Raw genomic sequence first — 20,714 nt, 5'->3', positions numbered from 1 at the left:
GAACTCATTCCCCAACCCAGTACAAGACACTAACAGCAAACACTTCATTAAAATAACGCTTTCTGCAGTTGTTTCCTTATATGCAAAGTATGGTAGGAACACTAGGTGAAGCTTTTTGGAGAATATTTGAAAGGGTTTGTGCTCTAACTCATACCACGCATACTTCAAAAGGGCAGAAAGAACTCCTTTCATAGGCATCCTCTGTCTTGCCCTGATCCTTCATTTGCCTCCCTTAATACGTTATTCTTCTATGCAGAAGTACCAATTATAGTGGAAAATTTCTAAACTCCTCTCCGCAGAGAAACAAGAAAATAATTCAAACCTGTGGCAAATGCTCTCCTTCCCTCAGAGTCCCACACTGGATATCCCATCTCACCCTCCTGCTCTACATACCCACAGAGAACTCCTCTTGGGTCCCAGGGACACCAGGCAGCAATGTCACCAGGGCAGGACAAGCTGCTGCTCTGCCACAGCTGGGGGCCACCAGGTGAGCCAGGCTTGTCTGGAGAGGGCAGAACCACAGCAGATGATGTACTTCGTTTCCAAAACTGCTTGCAGAGATAATGGCTTTGACTATGATAAACACTAAAAGGCCTTCTAAAAGGCACAAGGGAAAGGAAGCGACTAATTTACTGTCATTTGAACTAATTTACACACAGGTAACACATATCAATCTAGAAATCTATTCAGCACCAGGAAGTCAAGTTACTAAGCAGGGGTTAATCCAAAGCTCAAGTGCTGCAACCGGCCCGGTTTCTCCACCAGAGACCTAACGCTGCACAGGATCGGCAGTAAAAGTACATCCTTGATTATTCTGAATGTCCATGCCCCTGAGAATATAACTTAAAAACAAAATCATTAGCTTACACAATAATGGTCCTTGAAAAAAAAAAATACTGCCTGTGCCGAGCACAGCTGATTTCCAAGCACAAATTCCTTTGTTTTCCTTAATGCTAGCTTTGGACCCAACTGATGACTCAAAAGGCGCTGTACTGAAGGAACTGCATGGCCTGGCAGCACTCCGCCTGTATCAACGCTTCACAGGCAGGAAGGCAGCACAAGGCAATGAGTCCAAGTCCAAACTTTGTTTCATTTACAGAAAACATTGTACGTATTACACCATTTATTTTCTTATTGTAAGCTTGATATTAAATTATCCAGACTTTCATAGGAACAGCCAAATTTTAATGATCAAAAAGCTCCTGCAGCTAGATTCCTCAAGGGCAAACGCTGGGAAAGGCACATGGTGGTTGTGAATGACATGGCACGAGGCTCACGGAGCTCTCACACAAGCTGGCCTCTGTGTACAAGTCAACCCTGCAGAAAGTCTGTTTCCAACAAAAGGCATCTGGTAACCATGATAATTCTGCCTTAAACCTGAACATTTTAGATTTCTTAGCTCCCTCTTTTGTTTAGTTTTAGTTCCAAGCTTACAGTTTTCTGCTCTGCCCCTTTTTTGAATGTTGTAACCGAGCATGACGAAAATCTACATCATCAATGCCACCAATTGTTAAACAGGTGAGAATTATGAGTTTCATTAGGAAAAGAGGTTCAAACATATATTTTAAATTCATTTTTCCAGTCATTTCACAAGGCTGCTACCCTGTTCCTTCTGTAATGATAGAGCTCACAATGCGCTGGCATGGAAACTCAAGGGACTTGTCTTCCTGAAAGTAGAGCCTGCACTGCTAGATACAGATTCAGAGCTAGGTACTGAAACCTTCCTGCTTCCCAGCACTGGGCATCCAGATCCAGCTGTGTGGCCTTCACTCACACTGTAGACCTTGGGTTCACTTTATCATGGTGGTTACTCAAATGCAAACAGGCAGCAGGACCTGTGTTCATAAAACTACAGATAATCTTGTCTTTTTTCCTGGAGGCCTCTTATTAAAATTGCTGTGTGCCAGCAGTGCAGTGCTAAAGCAAAAGGTAAACCTAAAAGGTGTACACTTAATTCTGGAAAAAAACTAAAATCTGTCATTATGCAGCAATCAGGGAGAGGCACAGAAGTTCTAGATGGGATACCACTTTATGTTAAGATTTTATAAAGGAACACAACAGACATCTGAAAATAAAACTTTCTTCTACATGTGCATGAGTACAAGAACATATACTTTCAGGTTATCTGTGGAAAGCACAATCTGCAGGCCTTCCAATGCTGCTGAAGTTACTCGGTACACTCTGGCACTGCTACACCCACACATCTGTACACACACGGTGCATCAATGCACACACACTTGATGGCTGTGTAACTTCATGAACCTTGTGCACGACAAGCATGGCTTGAGCAGAATTGACTAACAGGGTTAGGGACATCACGGGCACTACTGCAAAGCAGCCACCATGCCACACTGGCTTTAAGAACGACATTCAGGATTCTCATACTTCAAACTTCAAGCTCAACCCTAAAGCAGCCTCATTTTGCTCAGACAAGACATGGCTTTATTATATACAATTTCAGGATAAAATCAGGTTTTCCTCATTGAAACAAAGAGGAAAAGCGTGCTTCCTCAGCCTGTAGCATTAGCTTTCACGTTCCCCAGCCATTTAACAGCAGTTTGCACAAGCCCGTGGCCTCTGTGAGCGCTCAGTCCCCGGGATGCTGCTGCCCTGCTGCCACAGAGAGGGGCAGGGCTGGTTGCGGCTGCATCACTGCCTTTAGACAGAGGAATACTAATTGTCTTTTTAAAATCTCTATAGTATTTTGTCAATATTTTTTTATTACAGCAGAGCATGTATAAATATTTTATTGTAAACCAAGGGCCTAAAATAAACAGTTTAGTAAATAGTTATTACATTACAAGGAAAAACATCTGTGGCAACTGTTTTCCATGTAATTATTCTTGCTATTTTACATTAGCTCTCAATGTGAATTTCTTTGGCTCTAATGTTTCACTTGTTCTAAATCTTCCTCCTTGTTGCTATTATTAAAATCTTAAAAAGGTGCCAAATCTTAAATGAAGAAAAAAAATGATTCGCTAGAAATTATTCATATCACAGTGAGCCTCTACTAAACCTGGCAGGGGTGCAATATTTTCGGTGAAATTAACATAAAATATACAACTGCAAATTATCCAGGAAATAGCTATGTTCTTTACAGTGCGCATTTACATTTGGAAAAAAATGTTCTACTTATCTGTCTAGCACAAAGCCACAGCTCTTCCAAAGGCAGTTTTAAAGGGGCAGCGATGGCTCTGCACAGGGAGCGGTGTGACTGACAGCTGCTGGGGAAAGTGACCCCGGGTGATGGCTGGAGGTAACGGCCCACACCGGGCGCTCCTCAGAGCGACTGCTAACAACCAATATTAGATTTATTTCCCTTTCGGTAGGTTGGATGAATTTCCTCCGTTAGGCCCGAGTCCTTTCTGCTAAACACAAGAAAAACTGTATTGCCATGTAAAATGCAAATTTTGCTGTAAATATTTTATAAAATTGTTGCATACATCCCAAAAGCTATAGGTCTTAATTGAGAGCAGGCTATTTTTCCAGTCAATATATGGAAATGGAAAATGCTAATTCATGTTTTTCTACTTATGAAAAACCCTAGAGAATGGCAAAACCACAAATGCACTCACTTTAATATTATAAATATAATTTGGCTCCCTCTTTGCAGTCCCCGATGTCCTGGCTTTTATCTCCCAGTGGCTGCAGAGGAAGAATCACAGGATCACTTCTACATCCCTGAGCAGGAAGTCACCCTTGTGTGCTGCCAGCTTGGCAAAAGAGCAAGAGCACAAACGTGCAAACGCAAACAGGAACTGCACCAAGAAATTCCAGTGTTCCTACACAGGAAACAAGCCCCCAGCAACATCGAGCCAGCTCAGGGCGAGCAGCATGCACAGATATGGCTGCCCAGGGCCACCAGTGCCTGCAGCCACCAAGCCGCACTGAGCCACAACCACTGCCCACGGCCACCAGCACCGGGGTGTGCAGGCAGAGGAGGGGGCTGTCCCCACACTACCCTCCTGCCCCGGCTCTTTGGCTTCGTGCTCTCTCTGCAGAGCAAGGGGTGACGTGGGCAATACAGCCTGGAAGCCACCTCCCATCTGTTGGTGTTAAATATGACCAAAACTGGTTTAGCCTGCTACAACACACAGTTAAGCTTATCCATCCATTTGTTCACTCCCTCAGCAAGGAAAAGACTTTTTTCTGCTTTTTCCAGGAGAGAAATCATTAGGCAGTTGAAGTTAAAACTCTGAAAAGGTCATTGGTGCTGGCTTTGAAGACTGAAAATGACACTATTCCCCATTAGACTTTTAATCTCATGATAAGAGCTAAAGTTAACATGGCTATTTCATTTTCTACCAAGCAAGAGTAAACTCATTTCTCCTTTCTGTACCGGAATACTTAATGGCATCCTATCTTGATGAACAACATCTCACAGTTAAACAAGAACAATGGAAATGCAGAACGCTTTGCAAGAGATTTTCTGAATTTTTAAATACTATTTGAAAAACAATATTACTGAAAAAAACCTTGAAATGCTGAAAAAAATCTTGAAATCTTGAAAAATCTTACCACATGCAGAACAAAATCCACCCAGGGAATCCCACCAAAGCCAAAGGACCTACTCATGGCTGTCCACACGGAGGTCCACACTGGCACTGGCAGTCGGTTACAGGCGATGACTCAATCTGTTCCCAGTTGGAGCTCTTCCTCCTACATCCCACTAAGCTTACTTGTGCAAATGTTCCTGAATTGTTCAAGCAATGCTAGTGAGCACCAGTGAGCCCCAGCATGCAAATAGGAGCTCTTTGTTTGAGCAAGAACTGCCACCCGGGCTCCCAGCGGATATGAAGATTAGGTATGTGAAAATCTTGCAGAAAAGTACCGGGGCAAAGATTTACAGGTGCACACTAGTTTCAAAGCCCAGCGTACAGCATTCGCTGTTATTACAGGCAGACGCATGGAAAAAATTTGATTCTCTTCATTCAAGACAGACTCTGATAACCAACTAGTAAAACTCAGACTGTAATTTCTTATTCAGTGTTCCACATGAGATGCATTTTGCTGAATTTAACATGTTTTGCTGTTAATGGATTTCACAGTGTGTTGCCATTTTCATACAGCTGCCCAAATAAAATGTTGTGTACAATGATGTGCTTTTACTGTATTGCTAGCCTGCAAATGGCAGCCACTTCCCCAGATTAAGCCTTAGGAAAATGGGGAACCTCTATGACTGGGCCATTTAGTGTCCATTCTTTGGGTCTCGAGAGTCCTTTACCAGTAATTCACATTCAAACAAGAATAAAGATGCAAGATAGATATAATTACACCTTGTACATTTATGGTCGACTGGTGTTTCCACTGAAAGGAAAAACAAACTCCAATATTTTCAGTCATTAAGAAGAAAAAAAAACATTAAGTCATAGTTGTAGAAGTAAGCAACCCATGCCTTTGTAGACAAATCTGGCCTTCCACGCTGTATGACAAATGTGTATCTGCTTTAAAATTGAACATTAGTGTTTAAATTGCAGGGACCACTTGTGCACAAAACACAAACCATGCACTAGTTAACAGTTTACAAGCAATGTCTGCACAGAGCTCCAGAACTGCTAACTTTCACCATCTTGAGCTGCTTAGCAATGAAGCATTTACAAGCAACTGGAAGTTACAGTTTCCAGACAGGCTGTTCAGAAAATACATAGCAAGTTTCCCCTTGTCCATCAACTCTATGTGGACACTTTGACACTCAAAGCTGAACACTTAGGAACAGAAATCTCTGAGAACCAAGGAGAACGACAGCACCAAGTGCCTCTTTCATGGGCACACAGATGTCAGATGCCCCAACAATCACATCCATGAAGGTTAACGCAATTAACACAACTATCAAAATAATGCTTGAGTTTCATTGTAAATACAAGGAGAACCTTTCTCTACTTTTAGTAACACTCCAATAACTTTTCCATAACCTCAGGTATTTTTGTAGCGTTGGATTTCTGCATGACTATGCAATTTTTTAAGACATGAAAGAAAAAGTTTAAAAGGCTGCGTTTAAACTTCACAGCATATCACTGTAATTATTGTAATTGCAGAAAAAGAGAGAGAAAAAAACTATAGATTGCTTTTTCAGTATAGGCTTTTAAATTTTCTTTGCTAAACTATATCAAAGGACATACAACTTGAAAAAGCCTGGCTTAAAATATCAGCTGTCTCCCACCAGGTTTTCAAACATATAAGTATAAGGAAATACATGAGTATAAACTAATCTAGAAACTCAAATCTCAGAATGTAAATTTCCTGTTCCTTGGAAGCTCATTAATGATTGTAAAAGATTTTAGATGGGTAGAGTGGTTGTTTTGCTTTTTTTTTTCCTCTCACAAATCCTACATTTTAAGCATAAATACCGAACTAAAAGGTCAAAAGTTAAATAAATCCTTAACTAGAAAATTAAAAATGGAGAAGTTGTTACTAGAGTACTTTCTTCCCTCAGCTTTTGCTATCTATATCCGGCCCAGCTTGAATCAGTTACCATTCATTCCATAAAGTTTCATCATTTAACTTTTGTTGCCAACATTTATTCCTGGATATAACTCACAGTCATGGGGTTTAGGAAATATTTGTCCACACAACAACGTGTAATAACTGATGTGTGCAAAACACCACAACAGAAGACAAGCCAACCGCACCAGCTGATGGCTTTACTTTAAAACACCCAAACCCTACCTGGAGCAAAGCTTGAAACTGACGGATCTTTGCAGAAAGGCACAGAATGAATCTGCAAAGTTATAATGCTCTGTTAAAGAATTCTGTTACTTACAAAGGCCTAGAACTGTCAAAACTCACAAACAAACTGAACCAGGAGGAGTTCATGACAAAAATGTGATATTCAAGCAAGCAAACACTTCTGGTGCAAACAACAAAGGCTGTTTGTGTAAAGGCTTTACCTGTGCTGGGAGCCTTAAAAAGCTGAACAAGGTAAAAGCATTCAAATAATGTACATGGGCTTCCTTCATGGGAGTAATTTGCAAGGACCCTCTGCATAGAAAAGTTTCCAATTACAAATGTAGGGAAAAAAAATAAAAAAGCCCATGTGAGTACCCAAAGAAGCAGGAGTGTACAGGGAGGCCTGTGTTCAATTTGACTTGTTTACCAGCTAGGAATAAAACAGAAATATCAGTTGTAATATCTTGTTCTAATACACCAGATTAAACCCTCCCCAAGGTTAGGGGCGCTGTTTAGTTTGAGCTGTAATTAAAGGCAATGGGCCAACTGTCTCTCTTTGAAGTCAACCAAGTAACAGGAGGAACAAATCTAGACCTTAATATACAGGCAAGCCATTTCAGTCCGATAACTGCAGAGTTAGGGTTCAGCATGTGTAAACCAGTACCGAACTCAAAACCAGGGGCTTTCATCATAATAAACACAAGAAGAAAAAATAAACATTTTAGGTTTGGTGCTCAAAAATGCTCAATAAGAAACAAAGTATTTAGAAAATGAAATCCAGGATTTTGTTAGTAGAGAATGAATTTTCTTACAGTTTCCTAATACGATTTGTATGGCAGATAAGGAAGAAGTGGGGGTAATACCTACTTGCTCCAGACAAGGTTGCAATTATTTGTTAGAAAGCTCCCACAAACAGATCCTAAGCACCTCAACCTTCAGACAGAGATGATAGAGATGTTAACACCTGGAATTCACACTGGAAGAACTTCCTTAACTCATTGTTTCTATCAGGTCTGAAGTCCACACCTAGGAATGAGGGAGGGTTTGCTCCCCAGCCCCCAAGAAATATTCTGGTGTTTGTTGCTGGAAAGTAGGACACAGAGGGGTGCTGACCTCTCCGCTGGGAAGCACTGGAGTCATTTTGCCATCTGCAGGGAGAACCAAAATCCCATATGGTGAGAACTTGCATTTTTTTTTCCACATTCAAGACTAGCAAAGAAGGGCTAAGAAATTTGTGAACTTGGAGAGACAAGGCCACACACACAAAACATCTGAGAAACAGGCAGGAAGCATCTCTGCAAACTATTAAATGCACAAGAACAGCAGTTTTTGAGGCTAATGGAATTGACAAAAATGAAGAACAAGTTACACATTTGGGACAAGCATGGCTACATAGGGCAGAGTCTACTGAAGAAGAGCATTTTTTGCCACACTGCCCAGCTGATATTGATAAGGCTGTGAACAGATCGAGGTGTTTACTAATGATTACTCTGAAGAAAAATCACACTTAAAGCTCTGGCTGATTGCAGAAAAGGTGTTTTATCAACTGCTGCCTTTATGAATAAATATGAAACGACCAGGAAAATGTTTAAACAGGTGTAATCACAACTGCCTATGAAAATTGAATTTGGAGGCTGCAAGGAATCTTAACACAGTTAAGAAAGAATGAAAGCAATGTGAAACTGGGATCACAGCCGATTATGCGTGTATCATGCAAAACAGGAATGTTGTCATAGCAGCTATAAAAATGTCAGTGAAAACTGAACTACTATTACCAAGTTGTAAATGAAATGAAAAATGCAAAAGGAAAATGTGAATGAATACATTAAGGGAAACGCTATTTCTTTCTTCGCAGATAAACAAGTGAAACAAAACACATTCTCATGAAATGGAGTAAATGTTATGAACAAATATGCATAGATAACAATTGCAGGAGGCCACAACTATACAGTGTGGCTGGATAAAATTATTGCAATTTTGGATAATGAATTTTCCAGGCTTTGGGAAGGCAGCAACAGTAAATACACAATTTATTAAACCAGTTTCAAAGTAAGAGACCAATTAAGTGCTGAATTATATTAGGGGCCGATTTGTTTGTACTAAAGAGAGCATCTCCCACCCGTTAACAATAGTAATTTGGCTTTCAGTGCAAATACACTGTTAAAATCCATAAGTTTTTTATTGGAACATTTCTAGCCTTTATGCACTACACTCCTTAGAATGTTATTTAAGTACCTGCACAAGCGCTTACAGCTCAAGGCAGTGAGCAGAACGAAGATGCCCTGGGCTCAAGGCTGGAGAAGGGATGGATGAGCCTGTTGGCAGCAGCACAGCCTTTGTCTGGGACCGGGCACAGTCCCAGACCCAGCCCTGCTCTCAGCGCCCTGCAGGCTGCAGCCAGCCCAGGGCACGGGAGGGCTGTGCAGACTGCAGGCTGTGCTTGCCACTACAGTTCTTCTTCCCTAAAGCTGGTCGTTTGCAATAGCCAGCCCCTGCAACATGGAATTCTAGCACATACTGCTAATTAAAGCAAGTCCACGTAGGCTTGGATATTTAAGCAAGCACTGGGTAAATACATGAAGGCTGTACCTTCCGTTTCTGCATTAAAAGAGCAATTACTAGGAATATGCTTTACAAACATCAAAGTTAAAAAAATATTTTTGAGTTCCTAATGTGTCCATAATTAATTCACACATTCAGCTGTTGAGTCCAAAAATATGTTCCTGTTGATAATTTGCATCTGATGCTTCAAAAACAATCTGGCACATTACTACTTGCCTTAATGCCTGAAAACTACTACCAAGACGGTGCTTTGCAATGTCATCATCACTGCTACCACGCAGATGCTTTAACTAACACGAGTGCTCTGCCTGAAGAGCTTCCCTCAAGAATCTAACAGTTCTGTCCCAGGACACAACATCATGACAGTATCTTAACAGTGATACCAAATAGCACCCTTAAACTTTAAATTGATTAGAATTCATGTGCCACGTCAAACAAACACCACACCAAAAAGGGAATTTTACAAGAATTAACATCACCCTTCTCCCTCTATTGACTACATATACTCCATATAAATGGTATTTTATTGTGAGAAAGATTCTGAGAAGCATTAGCCTTCCCAGCTCCCAAACGAAGGAGGAGAGGGAACAAAGTGCTCCAAAGGATCAGACCCTACAGTTGGAAACGCATCACATCCTCATCAGGGATGCCCTGGGTCAATATTTCCTCATGTATAATGCTGGAGCTGCAAAAACCATCCTTATGCACATCCTTTTCATATGCACATGTGCTCAGAGTGTTCTGTGACAAGCAGGAGTTTAAAACACCCAAAATCAGCCCCAGTTTTCATTGAATAGTAGTATATACATTTAAAACTCTGGTATGATCTGAATTATGAAAACAACAATTTCTTAAATCAGAAGGAAACTGTTTGCTTCAATTTTTAAACAGAAAACATAACTGTGCATATCTTGGTCTATGTCTGGTTTTGAACACTACCTCAGCTCCTTCTCTGCTGGTTCCATCTTGCTTGGCATCACCTAATGATTACTGGAACATAAAATCAGCTTTCTCAATTGCTTCTTTCAAAAACATGTAGTTACTAGTGCTCTTAAGAGCAACGAGCCTACAAGTAACAAAATACCAAACCTGCATTTGAGTGAGTTTTTTTAAATACCTGTATGCATCTGAAAAAAAAAAAAGAAAAACAAACAAACAAAAAAAAACCTGTGGATGGATGTTATCCCTCTGCTTTGTGTTTAATTCTGGCAGAGCAACTCCAGAGCTTGAAACATGATCTCCAAGGGCAGGAAAGGTAATTTAGATACTTGCAGCCCTCCATTACACGCAGTGTACAACACACGACAGCTTGGGGCAGCGCTCAGAAAATTCTCCCCGTCCCTCCAAACGCAGTTGTTTAACACGGCTGTCCCCATCACATCAAACAAGAAGATATTTATTTGGACAGCAGTCCAGGAACCAGACCCCAGAACAATTTCAGTGTGACTCCTGGAAGCTTTCCCTGCAGCACTCCCTCAGCTCCCAGGTGGCCCTCACAGAACACAGCAGGGCCTCCCGCTCTGCCTCGTACATAGCACAGCCCGCAGCCAGCCTGCACCCCCACCTCCATCCCCACCACCAGCCCCACTCCTGCCACCGCATCCACACCACCACGCTGACCCAGAGCACACACATGTGTAGGGATGGGAGCACCCCTAGACGGAGCAACTGAACCTAAAGGGTTGGGCAAACTGCGAGCAGCTCTCTGGAGCCCACAGATGCTTGGGCTCCTCTGCAGCGTGGGGCAGGGGGATGCTGAAGTCATTCTGCTCTTAGAAAATGGCCAGAAATAATTAGTTTCTGTTCTCCAGCATTAACCGTGCTGCAGTTGAGTTTCTTGTGTGCGTTTGCCAGGAGACTTTTGCAGAGAAGGGGAGAAAGAAAGGTGGCAAGAGTCATTCATCCTTTCTGATCATTAAATAGAAAACAACATCCTCTAATCACAACACAGAAGTACTGCTATGTCTACGGCCACTCCTCGTGCAGGGCAGAGCCTCAGCATGGATTTGAACACCCTGCTTCCTGACATCATGGCACCAACATGCTCAGAGAGTAATGAGCCTAAGGTTTTGTATGCAGCCTGAGACACAAGAATTACAGCACCCTGCCCAGCTGTGGGACCAGCACGCATGTAAACCCATCAGCAAAACATCAGGCCAGAGGGGCTTTTACTCTGCCAGCTCCAGAGAAGCTGAGGGATGCAGGTGCTGGACCCTGCCCCTTGGCAAGCCTTGCCCACATGTACTGGGGCCTTAGCAGTGGCCTGGAGATAGGGAATTCCAGTTCCTCAGCTCCCAAAGCCACAGGAGAAAAGCTGCATTAACAGATTTCTGTGCTTCTGGCTGCTGCCATGGCTGCGCACCACCCCCCATAGAGCCCACGGCTGCATACGCCCATCTTCCTGCATCTAACAGAGACTGCATGCACATCAGAGGCAGGGGAAGGTGGGGAGATAAGGGGGAGAAGCTTTAAACATTGCCAGGTCAGCGCAACAGGAGGTAAGCAAGTACAGAGGCTGCAAGGAGTACTGAAAGTTTTTGATATACTCCCAAGTGGACTCCCCAGCGCCTGTAAATGTTTCAAAGGGGGATCCCCTCTCTGTGCACATGGACAAGTTTCAAAGGAGTCCCAATCAGTGCAATGTTTCAAAGACCTCTACTCTCTACAAATTCCACCCCGAGCCCCCTCCCTACCCACCCCCCCACCCCCCAGGCTGAAAGCATTTCTAAATAGATCCTATCCTGTCTAACTGTAGCTGAAGAGGTCTGTTCTGCTGCTTCCAGCCCTCCTACAGGCCCCAGTGTAAAATGAAACATAACATCCACCACTTACCTCCTCTGGGGATGGATCCAGCCCGCTCCTTCTCTAGGGACCCCGTGCAGGACCCAATATGCCTCTGTGTTTGTGCACAGGATATGAAGGGCCAGAGTGCAGAAGGGTAATTTTTCAAAGCAGTGTGTGGGAGTAGCACTGGAAATTCCCTGCATATTGCTTTGAAAAAAATAACCCCCTACCTCCATGAATTATGAGCAGGGCCTCTGATTCCAGCCTGAAGAGCTGAGAGGTGGAGGAGGGACGCACAGCCAACTGCACTGGAGGCACTCCCCACAACTACGATGTAAGAAATCACTGAAATCTTTAATCACATTATGGACATCGCTACTTAGGGGGCATCACGCCTACAGAGCGAGGATTCCTTTGTTGACAGTCATTTGAGCAGAATGAAACTGTAAGCAAGCGTTTAGGACATCTGTCAACTATTGATTTTGTGTTTTGCAAAGTATGAGAAGAAAGTGCAGCTGAGAGGCCTTGGATTATCAAAGCCAAGTGTGTTTTTTTTAACCTAAAACTACATGTCAAGGTTAACTTCATTGTCTTCACTCACTTCAGATTCAAATGAGATAAAAACCTCTCCCTGGAAATGCTTATCCTACTCAAACTCTTATCTTAGATTGGTATCAATCATTCATTTTCCCCAGACGGCACTTCAATGACTATATTAAAGCAGACACCTTAATTTCAGACAGAAACGAACAAGTTCATCGAGCTCCTTAGCAGACACAATCCAAGAGCAGGGTCCACCCACTCCCTGTGCACCTGAATGCTCAAGCCAGGATCGTGACACAAACAAATCCCAGGGTGTAGGTCTTGCACTGACAACAGTGATGTTAGTAACTGCTGTGACACAGTCCTACAGAACAGATGAATCAGCTTCTTTCTCTCACTGCCATCTGACAAAGCTTGGTCTAACACCAAGGAAACCTCTTCCACTCCGTATTGCACCATCAATAAGGCAGCCTGAGCGACAGCAAGGCACATGCTTGTCTCTCCTGCAGCCTGTGAAAGGGATTAAGACTCTCAGGCTTTGAACAAAGGCCACAGGAGCAAGCCCAGGAAGCAATCCATCACTCCACTGTTACTGACAGCACTACGCAAATTATCACCAAAAATCTGCACAGCATTTATTGGTAGAGAAACCATGACTCCTAACCTCACCTCCAAATGCAGCATTCCTCAGTAAAGAGCAAATGCCAAAAGGAGACTCACCAACAGCATGTTTTTGCAGGCAGCCCCATGTCCCAAAGAGGACCCAAGCATCTGTGAACAGGCTGAGCTGCCCCACAGCAGGAGGAAGAGGGTTCCTCACCAGAGGTTTCTATACTTCCCTCTTCCCCAAATGCCACCATAAGAAGTGATGACTTCATGAATGTTCTCAGCCCACCTCTCAGTAAAAAGATACAAAGACATTATCCCTAAGAGGAAAGATCAGTTGTTCTTACCATACTCTGGCATTTACAGTGTCCTAGGTATGTGGAACTGAGTCCATGTATGTCAATGCTTTTATATAGGCTTTTTCCAAACACGTATTAGAACTTATGCACAGCTTCAAGGAAACAGCAAGTACAGTTTTCACAAACTACAGCACCACACTTTGCTCAGCCTCTGACTTACAGCAGTGTTGCTTTTCAATAGCTCTGTAATCCTGAAACTTCTAAGGACATATATATCGTCATGCATTATTCCAGACAGCACTAATTTGGAAATAGAAATAGATAAACTTCACACATCAATCACTGTAAAGAAATTACTTCTTTCCAGAAAGAGAAAGAATTCTTCTATCAAATCAAGCAGAACCTTAATTCAACATTTCATGAGCTATGAATTTAAAGATGAGTGATCATTTACTGTATCACAACTTGGAAGCAATAAGCTTGCCTACAGACTCCTTTTTTTCAGGCTTCTACTAAAAAATTCTAGGGGGGAGCTGTATGAAATCACTGTGGTCCAATTAACAAGGATCTCACTCTTCAAGCTTGCAAACAAGAGATTACATTAACACCTGCTACAAAAGCAAACATTTTTAGATATCTTCATCTTAACCTGCTTGACATTGGCTTGAAACTCCTGCCTGGCTCTAGAATGAAAATTATTCTGACTGACACTTATATTTTTCAGGTGGGGGCGGGGGGGTGAATACTCTGTCAGTCTGCATTTCTCTCTCTCTCTCTCTGGTATTTATGCATAATTCAAATCAAAGATAATAGGAGTTACACATACGCATTGATGGGAGAACGAAAATGTAAAACTATTGAAGGAAAACCACTATGCTTATGGGAGATAAATGCTGCACGTGAACATATGAGACACACAAAGTGTGCTGTAGGGTCTACGAAGGATCTCATACAACATATACCTACAGTGGCATGTGTAAGGAACTCCTTTGTGGTCTATGCATCAAAGTAAACTGACCTCTTGGGCCAACACATATATTCCTAACATCTGTACAGCCAGGAAAAACACTTCTTTGCATTCATCAGAAAAGAAATCATCCAGCTACAGCTGAAATACAACCCATCACATGTCTCTTCTGACAGGACAGCAACAGAGGCAGCAGGCACTGCTTTTTAAACCACTTCTATATCTGAAAAGTTGAACTTTTTGAAGTCCAGAATTGTTGGAAAGAGAAAAAATACCACTGAAATAACTCTGTAAGCGTTTTGTTTTGACAACGTTCTTCAGGAATTCACCACATTTAGCTGGGAAAATGCTAGCAGTTAAATCTATTCAATGTCATGACATAGAAAATTGAAACATAATTGCTTCTAAGTGGTTGACAACTGGCAAGTACTTTTTACATGGATAGAGAGAAATTTGCGCTATCAAATGGAAGATACTGTCAAAAGTTTGATTTTAATATAAATGAAAATGCTAGACAAGGACTCAAAAGGATAAGGAAAAAAGCTCAGCAGTAACACTTTTACAACCACATATTTAAAAAGCTTTGAAGTGAAGAATCATTACATCAAAATCATTTTCCTTGAAAGATAAAAAAAAAAATAATAATAATAAATTACAGCATGAATATTAACAAGTTATTAGAATAGTGAATTTCAAAGAGTAGCAAAAACAAGCAGCCCATGAGTGGCCTAGTTTAAAGGATGTCTTACCAATCATATGGTTAGCGACATGGATTTGTATCTCTCTCTCATTCTCAAAGGTCATCTGGCACTTGATGCACTGATAGGTCTTTTTCTGTTTAATAACCAAAAAGAGATTAGAGAAAACTGCACTGTAGCATAAGGCAAGTGTGATCATAAATGTAGCATGTTACGTGCTTCAACTTCCCTCAGTTCAGCCCGTTTCTGCCCTTCTATCCCCAACGCGATATCCACTTTGGTTGAACTTTTAGGGGCCATAAATGCAACCTCTATGTAACAGCCTGCTTTTAGTCAGCTTTAATTTCAACTTAAAACATTTTCAAATGATAGTACTTGAAATTCCGCTTTAGTACTTTGGCCATAATCAGATTGCTCGTGTCATTTAACCCATTACAGTAACAGCTCCCGTTGAGTGAGAGAAAAGGAATTCTGTATTCACCAAAAGATCAACTTTTTCGAAAAATTCTGTCTTTATAGAAAGCAGCAGGAAAACACATAATAGTTATTTGGGGGAGTGAAGGACAGGAGGAAAAATACATTTTGCACTGGTTTCCCATCAGAAATCCTGGAAAAACTGCATTACCACAAATAATGGTTTTCTAGCACAATCTCTTGCAAATGTTTTCTGCCACCAAGTCATACTGGGGAGGCTTAGCTGCAGAAATCAGGAGATAGCGTGAAGAGGCAATTACATGAAGCGTTTATTCAAATAGGAGGAATGGGGTTTGGACTCAGATTGACAGCAGTGCATGCACTTGGGCAATAAGACAGTGAAAAATTCAAGAAACCATTTGTAGAAATGAAAACGCTCACAGACAAGATAGGCATCCAAGTTAGGAACAAAATAAATGCTAGTGCTAAGCATTTGTACACTTGGAAAAACCCTCATTTCCCAAAGCAGGACTACCACACTTTAGTCTAATGTGCATGCTCAGTCACTGCATGGGAAGAGGTTATCTTAACAGATATCTTTTGACGTGCAATTTAGAAAAATTGGGCCTTTTGTTCCTCTTTCTTCCTAGAGAATAACTCCCACTGCAAAACTTGCCACCAGGCAGCTGGCTGTCTTTGCTGCTTGTGCACTAAGGTACGAGTGTAGCCGTACACCAGGACTGTATGGCAGCAGAACACGTGTGAAATACCCCACTCATGCCTCGACTCCGCTGGCAGATGGATGAGACTCCCAAGCCTATAGCAGTGAGGAACCAAACTCAGTAAATGTATCCCCTTACATTTTTGAGACAAAATTCTTTGTGGGCATTTTTTGTGCACTGTAGGATGAAAATAACTTTTTCTTACAGCCTCCAGCCCACACCAAGGTATAGGTTATATCACATTTTAGGACAGCAGTAATAAATAAGAAGTTTTGAGTTAAACAGAGGAGGTGCTGTCATTCCCTCTGCGCATGGGATCCAATTTCCTTGAGCACCTGCTGAGGAAATAACAAATTAGGTGCTGCCAGGAGCTTCTTAACTACTTCCCATGTCATCAGTGGCAACACGTTAGCCTGCTGGAGGTTAATGAACATGCTATAATATCATAACGACAACAACCATCTATGGATGGTATGCACGTTCCATGAATTCAATACACAGTATGTGTTTGCACATAGGCAAGGCTTTCTAGGCTAAAATAACAATGGGCAATTAACATGATAATAGGAAGATATACTCGATTGGCTGAAAAGTGACACAGCCAACCATATAAAAGGAAATTCTTTGGATAGGCTAGTTATCCCTAGGTAGCTCAAGAAAGTATCCTCCTGGAATCCATTCTGAAATCAAGGCTGCTAATGGAAAAGCAGCTGGACTTCTGCAGCACTGTCTCTTGGGAATCTGTTGCAGCAGACGAGTGCAAGCACACATACATACACATGTATTCTCAAGCCTCAAGCACACTGACATACACATGCTAAAGGGGAAATAAAAAAGAAAGAACACAAAAATCCTTAGAAGAGAAAAACAGGACTGAGCTGTGAACAGTTCATGTGGTCACATTTAAAGCTGGAAACCTTTCCCTTCTTTGAAACTTCAAAGTTGACTAACTTTTGTGCTTTGTTCAACACTTATCTCTGTTAAGAGGGTTCCCTAAGTAACTGGCTAAGAAAGATTGTTTCAGCTCAACTCTATTTCAAGCTTTTAAACTTCTATTAAACATAGACAAGTGATTCATTTTTAAAACTGATTTAAAAAGCAGAAAGCTTCTGAAAGCTACTTACTAACAGATCTGGAAACAGGATGTCTTTGTTTATCCACAGACCCTGCACCAACTCCTCCACACCATTTCACAAACATAAAATGCTCCACTTGGTGTGACCACCCCTCAGAGAAGACAGCAGATTTCAGACTTCTGTGAATATTATCTCTAGCTTCAGCTGATATACACATCACATAACCAAAGAATGGATTGGGTTGGAAGGGTCCTTCAAGCCCATCCAGTTCCAATCCCCTGCCATGAGCTGGTTGCCACCCACCAGGTCGGGCTGCCCTGGGCCACATCCAGCTTGGGAGAGTTGTTTGACTGAGGCAAGGGCTCTTTTGATAGCAATCCCTGCTTGACACAAATTAAGGTCAACAAATAGCTTCATACAGGCCACAAAATAACTAGAGCTTGATTAGCTCTCAAATGTATATGCAAAAGACAGAAAAGCTGATTTTTTTTGGCTTGTTAATAATTCTCCTTAAAAAAAAAAAAAAAACAATTTAATTTGCCGTCTCAGAAAATGGGAGGCGTTAGTTTTAATCCAAGGCTATGCTATTTGTGGCACAAAACCTGACGTTCTGCTACCATTTTTGTGAGCACCACAACTTCACAGACACTCGTAGTGGGGTGGTTATCTCTTTTTAATATTCTGTCTTTATGTATGATAACAAAACAGATTCTGAGGAGCTCGCGGTCTAGATGACAGCTTCAAGGTGGCAAAAGAGACCAGATGAGCAGGCCTTCAACTGAGAGCTCAGTCCCCATTAAGTCAAGATACTTCACTCTAATCTTGGCACAAAATAGCTGTAATAACAACAGGGGGGTCTGGTTTCTTTTCTGAAATAACCATTGTTCCCATGGGTTTTCCAGACTGTCCTCCTTTAAATCTGGAAATGGTTTCCTGTTCTACAAAGAAAATATTCCTCCATTCAGTGGATTTACAAGGGAAGAGAAGGGGTGGGGGGAGAACAAAGAGAAGGATTTGAATCCAAGAAAGAGTGCAGGAGAAAAGGAACTGAGTTAAAGGAGCACAATGGGGTTCATTCTTCTGATTTTCTATGCCACCTCCTTTGCTTCTTCAGTCTAAATAACCTAGGTGGGCTAAATAAAGAATCACCATTCAAGACAGAAATTTAACTGAAGCCAGACTATTTGCCCTTTTCAATGTTAAACAAGAATAGTTCGTGATGATTATGGTACAAAGTAAGGATAAATCTGTGTAAGAGAAAGAGTAGCCTGAAAAGTGACTGTTTCCAGCATCAGAAGAGACAATAAGAAATCTCAGTACTAAACAATTTGTCATATATCTCAGGACAGGCACATTCCTCCAGAAAGCATTAAAAGGAATTAATAAAATGTATTCAAAACTGAAGCTCCTACGCACAGAAATGTGTTCAGTAAAAATGAAAGCATTGCTTCTGATGTGATCATAATAGAATATGAAAAGGTCTTGAGCTATACATGTGCCAGACAGCAGAAAGGTACCTATACTGGTGATGCTCATCTAATAAAAGAAACTTTTAGACCTACTGAGACAGAAGAACTCATGCAGAACTATAAGAATCAAACATAAATTGATGTAAGAGCTGCCTTTCACTACCAAGGTCTATTTTATTTATTCCTCTTAGTGAAACTCATACTAAATACTACTGGCTTGGCTTAAAAACTCCTAATAACAAGTCCTCTGATGCAGACGTTTCCATGCAGAGGAAGCAAAACCTCTTTGCACCTAGAAATCTTCTTTGACCATCACAAATTGATCCTACTTAGATGTTTTACAAAGGAAGGTAATTAATTGATTTATATCTCTGTGATATAAACTCTGAGGAAGACAGGATGCAATGGCATCTTCAAGGGTTATGTTTTCTCTCCTTTTTCCTTATGGATTAAAGCAAAACAAAACAACGCCTGCCAAGCAACTCTAGGTGCCTTTTGATAGCAAATGCAAATGAAATACAACTAAGTATTTATACTCCTCTTTGTGGTGTTACATCCACGTGCACACACAAACAAACATAAACAATAAAAAGGAATGGATTTTTTTCTCCGGATCTGTTTTCCTTCTCAAATATTAACACTTTTTATTAATCAGGAGCTAGTAGTTATTTTCTTCCCTTATTTCATTATGGGGCTAAACCTTCACTATTCTTCTGAAATGATACTAGGCTTCCATGCTCCAAGAAGAATAACTGCTGGTACCAGAAGATCCAGCACATTCAGAGAAGTTGTGCATTTTTTACACCACCCTTTCTAACTACTAGGATTTCATTCTGCTCATTCTTATTTACTCCAAAGAATATACTCACTATTTCAAATCTAAACCTCCATGTATTTTCTTTCTGACTCTACTTGTTCCTAATCTTCAAGCGATTTTCTGTTTAAAGCATTTAAAAAAGAAATCTGGAAGTGCCCAAGAACTGTAAAGAAGTAACTCACATGGACACCTGCAGGTTACTCTACGTGCTTTGAGCTCTTAGACAGTTCTACTAAAGTGGTGTGTTACTTGTGTACAGCACACGAACAGGATGACAGAACACTGCATTCATCTTACACAGCTTCATTATGAAGCCAATGAAGTTAAGTAAACATTCCTGAAATATGGGAATTTATCAACATCTAAAAGAGAATATGGTTCTTTGAAAACCCCTGAGCTTGGCAGACACAAAAAGCGCTCATTATACTGTGAAAACTGAATGAAACACCAATAGTTTCATCATGAACTGACATCAGAATTCAGGTCTTGTATCTACAATGAAGGGTAAGATGAGTAATTATTTCTAGTAACAATATACCTATTCCTGGGATGAATGCCATAAAGATGTCTGATTTTAGCATATGCAGAGGCCATAGACATCTGTTGAAGGTACCATTTGCCACTGCCACAAATGCAGATTTTTCATTATCTTTTATAAAGGAACTAAGATCTGCCCTCATGGGATGAAATTCAAAGCATTTACCTTATTGGAGAACTTAAAACTCTCCCCTGAGGGAACAAGTACGGAAGCTCTCGCTGAAAAGAGAGAGTTAAATCAAGAAATCAGAGCAGAAAATGGCAATGTATTCTGCTTCTCACAGTCAATAGGCTAGAACAGGCAATACTTGAGGCTACAGGCATGGTCATATGAAGAATTAGTTCTACCTAAGAGAATAAAAGTGTTTGAAAGGATTTAGAAGGCAATAAAGACCAGAGAAGGAGGAAGCAGAACGACCTAGTCAGACCCCAGCTGAACTCTCAAAAGGCATCAGTTTGAAGGAGCGATGTTTTCAATCCTTACCCTTCTGCAGAATGTGCAGGATTAGGTGCATACACCAAGAGCCTTAGTCACAGACCTAAGGGAGCAATAT

The 20,714-nt window shown here is 41.3% G+C and overlaps 1 protein-coding gene across 5 annotated transcripts in view; it reads right to left on the bottom strand.

Annotated features, from left to right (window-relative positions):
* The window catches only part of ZNF423 (zinc finger protein 423), a 191,699-nt gene that overhangs the window by 62,150 nt on the left and 108,835 nt on the right, over positions 1-20,714 (bottom strand). For all 5 annotated transcript variants that reach the window (XM_015873489.3, XM_085551034.1, XM_015873490.3 and 2 more), the window contains one exon: positions 15,177-15,261. In XM_015873489.3, the coding sequence (XP_015728975.1) occupies positions 15,177-15,261 (85 nt within the window). The remainder of the gene's footprint in view (positions 1-15,176; positions 15,262-20,714) is intronic.

The sequence above is a fragment of the Coturnix japonica genome, chromosome 6 (genome assembly GCF_054131305.1).
Source record: "Coturnix japonica strain WE chromosome 6, WE-NBRP24, whole genome shotgun sequence".
NCBI lineage: Eukaryota > Metazoa > Chordata > Aves > Galliformes > Phasianidae > Coturnix > Coturnix japonica.
Note: the sequence above shows the minus strand (reverse complement) of the source record. Positions and strands in the feature narration are given on the sequence as shown.